This window comes from Neomonachus schauinslandi, chromosome 11 (genome assembly GCF_002201575.2).
Source record: "Neomonachus schauinslandi chromosome 11, ASM220157v2, whole genome shotgun sequence".
Taxonomy (NCBI): domain Eukaryota; kingdom Metazoa; phylum Chordata; class Mammalia; order Carnivora; family Phocidae; genus Neomonachus; species Neomonachus schauinslandi.
Window position 1 is genome coordinate 31,872,352 of NC_058413.1, and position 6,689 is coordinate 31,879,040.

At 36.3% G+C, this 6,689-nt stretch overlaps 1 protein-coding gene across 2 annotated transcripts in view; it reads left to right on the top strand.

Annotated features, from left to right (window-relative positions):
- LGR4 (leucine rich repeat containing G protein-coupled receptor 4) overlaps positions 1-4,190 on the top strand; it is a 98,828-nt gene extending 94,638 nt beyond the window's left edge. For both annotated transcript variants that reach the window (XM_021685331.2, XM_044919263.1), the window contains one exon: positions 1,111-4,190. In XM_021685331.2, the coding sequence (XP_021541006.1) occupies positions 1,111-2,387 (1,277 nt within the window). In that variant the 3' untranslated portion in view covers positions 2,388-4,190. The remainder of the gene's footprint in view (positions 1-1,110) is intronic.
- Positions 4,191-6,689: the final 2,499 nt, after the last annotated feature.

Consider the following 6,689-nt stretch of genomic DNA (forward strand, 5'->3'; position numbering starts at 1 on the left):
TAAAGTTTCTTGTGATATTTGGGATATCACAAGACATAAATGTTACAGAGATGGATTGTTAGGTCTGTGAATGTCTCTGATTTAAAATGCTTTATGAGATATATCAAACTTCATGACAGTTCAGAAGGATAAATCAGAACATGTGTTTTAGGCAACTGTAATACATAGTTTTCTTGTGCTCTGTAAACAACATTTCATTTTTCTTTACTAATTTTAAAATAAAATAGTTGTCATTTGTGACATAACTAGCCTGTCAAAGCCGGTTACTAGAACATACAATTTAGTTACTAAATTAGTTGTTGCGATCCTAGTGTAAGTTTCACAGGGTTTTATTGGATATAGGTTTGTATGTATTTAACATCCATGTGGTTTTGCTCTTGCTTCACTGTCTTACTGAATAACCTTTGTCAGGTCAATCAAACACTTTGACATCTCAATTTCTCTGAATGAAAAGTGGGTATAATTATACCTGTCTTAACCTGCTTCATCAGGTTGCCCTTGAAAGCTATAAGAAATGTGGGGAAAACTAGATGTATACATACATACATGTACATATATAATTTTTAAAAGCTGAATTAGGACTAGGAAGGAGGAAGGAAAGGACCTCATATTTATTGAAGTCCAACTATGTACTTAGTAACCTGCTTAGGTACCTCTTGTATATAATTTTACTTAAGTTACACCATGCTACGAAATAGGCATTATTATCCACAGGCGAGAAAATGAAATTTATACAGGTTTAAGCTGCTTTCTCAAGGAAGAACAATAAATTATGAACCCTAAATTAAAACCCTAGTTTATGGGATTCCAAGCCTTCAGTATATCAGGTACTTTTCATATATAAGATACTGTACTATATATATATATGCATATCATTGTATGGCTTTACCAAATATTTAATAAAAGAAATTAAAGTCAGTTATTTTTAAAATAGCCTAGTCCAATGACTAAAATAGCTAAGAAATAGTAGTCTTTTCAATTTGGTTCCATTCAATTTTGGTAGCAGATTTAATTATCCTAGATTAACCATCTTTAGTTTTTCTCTGAATCCATAGCATACAGGAATACGGTGTTTTCTAAATTGTCTTTTATTTCTCTCTCTTGTTTTAGGTGCTTTTAAGCCCTGCGAATATTTACTGGGAAGTTGGATGATCCGTCTTACTGTGTGGTTCATTTTCTTGGTTGCGTTGTTTTTTAACCTGCTTGTCATTTTAACAACATTTGCGTCTTGTTCATCACTGCCTTCCTCCAAATTGTTCATAGGCCTGATTTCTGTATCCAACTTATTCATGGGAGCGTATACCGGCATCTTAACTTTTCTGGATGCTGTGTCCTGGGGCAGATTTGCTGAATTTGGCATTTGGTGGGAGATCGGCAGTGGGTGCAGAATAGCTGGGTTTCTTGCTATCTTCTCCTCAGAAAGTGCCATATTTTTATTAATGTTGGCAGCTGTCGAAAGAAGCTTATCTGCAAAAGATATAATGAAAAATGGGAAAAGCAATCCTCTCAAACAGTTCCGGATTGCTGCCCTTTTGGCTTTTCTGGGAGCGGCTGTGGCAGGCTGTTTTCCACTTTTCCATAGAGGGGAATATTCTGCATCACCCCTATGCTTGCCATTCCCCACAGGAGAAACGCCATCATTAGGATTTACTGTAACCTTAGTGCTATTAAACTCATTAGCATTTTTGTTAATGGCCATTATCTATACAAAACTTTACTGCAACTTGGAAAAAGAGGACCTTTCAGAGAACTCACACTCTAGCATGATTAAGCACGTTGCATGGCTCATCTTCACCAATTGCATCTTTTTCTGCCCCGTTGCATTTTTCTCATTTGCGCCACTGATCACTGCAATCTCCATCAGCCCTGAAATAATGAAGTCCGTTACGCTGATATTTTTCCCGTTGCCCGCTTGCCTGAATCCGGTCCTATACGTTTTCTTCAACCCAAAGTTTAAAGAAGACTGGAAGTTACTAAAGCGACACATGACCAAGAAAAGCGGGTCGGTTTCGGTTTCCATTAGTAGCCAAGCCGGCTGTGTGGAACAGGATTTCTACTATGACTGTGGCATGTACTCACATTTGCAGGGCAACCTGACTGTGTGTGACTGCTGTGAATCTTTTCTTTTGACAAAGCCAGTGTCATGCAAACACTTAATAAAATCACATAGCTGTCCTGCATTGGCAGTGGGTTCTTGCCAAAGACCAGACAGCTATTGGTCCGACTGTGGCACACAGTCGGCCCACTCTGATTATGCAGATGAAGAAGATTCCTTTGTCTCCGACAGTTCTGAGCAGGTGCAGGCCTGCGGACGAGCCTGCTTCTATCAGAGTCGAGGATTCCCTTTGGTGCGCTATGCTTACAATCTACCGAGAGTTAAAGACTGAATTGATGTGTTTGTAACTGTTTCCCCCATCAACCAAAATCACAGCGTTTATAGACTGAACCCTAGTCTGCTCTTTCGTCTGGGAAGCACTTCTGTGATCACTGCCTGATGTGTCACTTAGAAGGAGGAGAAGGTGGCAGTTTATTTCTTAAACCAGACATTTTCAGAGAACAAGTGCCTAAACTGTCAGTCGATGAAAAATGCAATGTCCAAGCAATGTGTGGTCTATTTGGGACAAATTTATAACTTGAAAAAGAATTTATGTATATCATAGCAATATAACGTTAGGTTTTCCTGATCCCTAAGAAGCAAATTTATACCTGTTTCTGAATTAAGCACAAGATGAAGAACAGCTGTTAATATTTTTTTAAGAATATTTTAAAATGTGATTTTATGTAACGAAGAAAAAGTCTTGCTAATTTTACCTAATGTTGCATCATTAATCTCAGGACAACTTACTGCAGGGCCAAAAAAGGGATTGTCTCCCAGGTAGAACTGTGAGGGTAGAAGAGTAGGCATCATCACCCTGTTGCATTTTCGGGTCCCATCTCTGACATAATAGAATCATAAATTTTGTTTAAGTGACTTACAAATCTAAAACCTGAAGATGTTTTTAAAACAATATTAACAACTGTTAGATTTTAAAAGAATAGCTGAACATTTGTTTTCAGACATTACGCATCTCTTTGGTGCGCTCGCAGTGATTTTTTTTTTCCCTCAATGTCTTGTGACCACACTAGGAAAAAGTAAAGGACTAATTGTTGTGCGGGTTTGGTAGATTTGGATAAACTACTAACTAATATGGGATTTTAATAGCATCTGAGGGATTTGATGGCTCTGTGGAATGTTCTCATTCATAGACAGTTCTTAATATCATTGGCTGTACCAACATTTTCCAGTTTTGTTGGTGTGTTACCTATGTATAGTTTGAATTATACAGAAGATAAACAGTGGTAAATTATTGTGTCAAGGTGGAAGAAATTGGGAGTCATTATTGATACAGAGCACTTATAATGGTTTCTTAGTGAGCCGGATTCTCCTAAACCTGGAATGTTAATATGGTAGCTTCCATACATTTCCCCCTTACTGTGATTTAAACACAAAAGAGCCTATGCAACAGTTCAGATACTGTGTTCTTGTGAGACAAAACAAATGTGTCATTAAAGAGAAAGAAGAAGAAAAAGGAATAAGGCTTAGGCCTAGGTCTTTAACAATTAAAAATTTTACTTGATTCTTATCTATGGACTTTTGACATGTCACTATGTGGAGTCTTAAAGTTATAAATGTTTAGTATGTTTTTTGAACAATATGCTAAATCAATAGCAGACCCACTGCCATATTAGTTATTCAGGATATACTAAAAAACACTAAGCTAGATTGCAGTTTAATAATTAAACTGTATATACTGTGCATATAATGAATTTTTATCTTATGTAAATTATTTTTAGAACACAAGTTGGGAAATGTGGCTTCTGTTCATTTTGTTTAATTAAAGCTACCTCCTAAACTATAGTGGCTGCCAGTAGCAGAATGTTAAATTGTGGTTTATATACTTTTTTTGCATTGTAAATAGTCTTGGTTGTACATTGTCAGTGTAATAAAAACAGAATCTTTGTATATCAAAATCATGTAGTTTGTATAAAATGCGGGAGGGATTTATTTACAGTGTGTTGTAATTTTGTAAGGCCAACTATTCACAAGTTTTTAAAGTTGCTATCATGTTTGTATATTTACACATCATCTGATAAATATTAAATCATAACTTGGTAAAAAAAAAGTAGCTAAAAGTTTTTTTTTCTCCAAAATTCAAGTCACTGAAAACTTTGCATTTATTTAAAATATAGAATAGCAGATATCTAAAATATGTGGTAAATTGTGCGATATGTCTAGTGGGAAGTACACTATTGTATGCAGTGTTTTGAATTCTTAAAGTTCTAGAAATCTAGCAATCTATTTTGCCTTAATTTGTAACTAGGTACATTAATAAATTTGCTTAATGTTAAAGTAAGCAAATTAAACTATTTTTTCAGTGAAGAGTATTAGAATAAACGTTCGAATAACACTTTGCTGGTATTTAGAAGTAAGATTTTATTCTATCTTAAGTCTGAACCATACTCATGGAAAACAAATTGTGAAATTTAAGAGAATACCATGAATTAGATCTTTATTTAAAAGCAAATGATTGGTGGGGGCGCCTGGCTGGCTCAGTAGGTCGTGCATGTGACTCTTGATCTCAGGGTGGTGAGTTTGAGCCCTACATTGGGTATAGAGATTATTTAGGAATAAAATCTTTAAAAAAGAAAAGGCAAATGATTGGGGCTCCTGGCTGGCTTAGTAGGTGGAGCATGTGACTCTTAATCTCAGGGTTGTAAGTTCGAGCCCCACGTTTAATGTAAAGATTGCTTAAATAAATAAAAGCAAATGATTTAAAATCCTGCATGATACCAAATGTCGTCAAATTGCCCAGATGATTAAATATAAATATTCACAGTCATGAAGCCCTCATTTTACAGATGAGAAAATAGAGGGCTTGATGAAATTTAAGTGAATACCTGAGTCACACACAACAAATTAGAAACCAAACAAGCACCCAGTTCCTCTTAATCTGAGACATAGTTTTTTGGGTTTTGTTCATTTGTTTTAAACTTAAGTGTATGTCTGGAATTCCCATAACAAAAAGTAGAATAGTATAATTACTCCTCCCATCCCTTCAGCCTTCAGCCTTCAGCCCAGGTACCTACATCACCCAAATGTGGCAATTATCAACAGCACATGGTAAATCTCCTTTTATCTCCACCCCATTCACCCATTCACTAACTCCCTCTAATCCATCTGCCCCTTGGGTTAGTATTATTTATTTAAGACTTATTTATTTATTTCAAAGAGAGTTTTAAGCAGACTCCGTGCTAAGGATAAAGCACAAAGCAGACCCAATCCCACGACTTTGACACCATCATCTGAGCCAAAACTAAGAGCTGACACAGGACCAATTGCGCCACCCAGGGACACCTGCCCCTTGGATTATTTTGAAGTGAATCTCAGACGTTTCATCTGTAAATATTCCAATATGTCCAGGGGTAAATTTTTTAAAGTTGCCTAATACATTGCTACAAGGCTAACTGGTAATGATGTTATTTTGGTAACAAAGTCAGGGATTTTTAAACAAAAGTTAATCTTACAACAAGGTTACAATGCCAGCAAAAAATAAAATTTATCTCAAATGTATACCATGAAAGTGAAAATAAATGAGTAGTAAGAAGTTACTAAGTTAATACCCAAAAACTTAAGGGGAGAGACCTTCTTTTGAGCTTATATATACCTTTATATATATTTCTACTGAACTTGAGGGGTGCCTGAGTGGCTCAGTCGTTAAGCGTCTGCCTTCAGCCCAGGTCATGATCTCAGGGTCCTGGGATCTAGCCCTATGGTCTGGGTCCCTGCTCAGTGGGGAGTCTGCTTCTCCCTCTCTTTCTTCCCCTCCCCACCCCTGCTCCTACTCTCTCTCTCTCAAAAAAAAATCTTAAAAAAATTCTACCAAACTTGATTATGGCTTCTCAGTCTCAGCAGTGACAAGACACTAAGAAAGGAGACCACGGGACTCAATTATGTTCATGTAGCAGCACGTGTGTCATGCATCTCTTTGCTTCATTATTTCCAGTGTTGCTACAGCATAATGCAGTAGTTGGTCATTATTATCAGGATTCTGAGGCATCAAGGAAAGGACATAATTTGTTTCATTAAACATTTTGAGGAGGCAGAGAAGTGTATGACATTTTAGCTTCCTATACCAAAAGGTTAAAGTAGGAAAGCTTGGGAGTTTAAATGACAAAATTTATCATTTACTGTTTTCTTTGTCAGGTCCTGTGCCGAAACTTTATTACTAATGAGATAATATGACTGGGAGGTAGGTTATTTCCCTATGTTACAAAGGAGTAAGTTAGGATTTACAAAAGCCAAACAGCTTGTTTAAGGAAACCAAGTGAGGAAGAAAAAAAATTACTGATTCAAATCCAGGTTCCTTTTTTACTAAGACTTGTGCTTTTTCCTACTTTGCTTCAGGTATGTCAGATGATGTCTGTTGGGAATAGCTCAAGTTTACCTCCTATGAAGCCCTAAAGTGGCCCTAGGCCTTTTGATGCTGTTACTGATTCTAGGGAGGTTATCATAAGTGGTTTCAACCAGATATGCCAAAATTGAATAACTGGGGTAGAGAATATAAACCACTAAGCCAGTTTTATTTCTTGATTAATTTTATTACTCTGGTCCAATTTTCTTCCATTTTCATTTTGTTTTTACTGAAAAT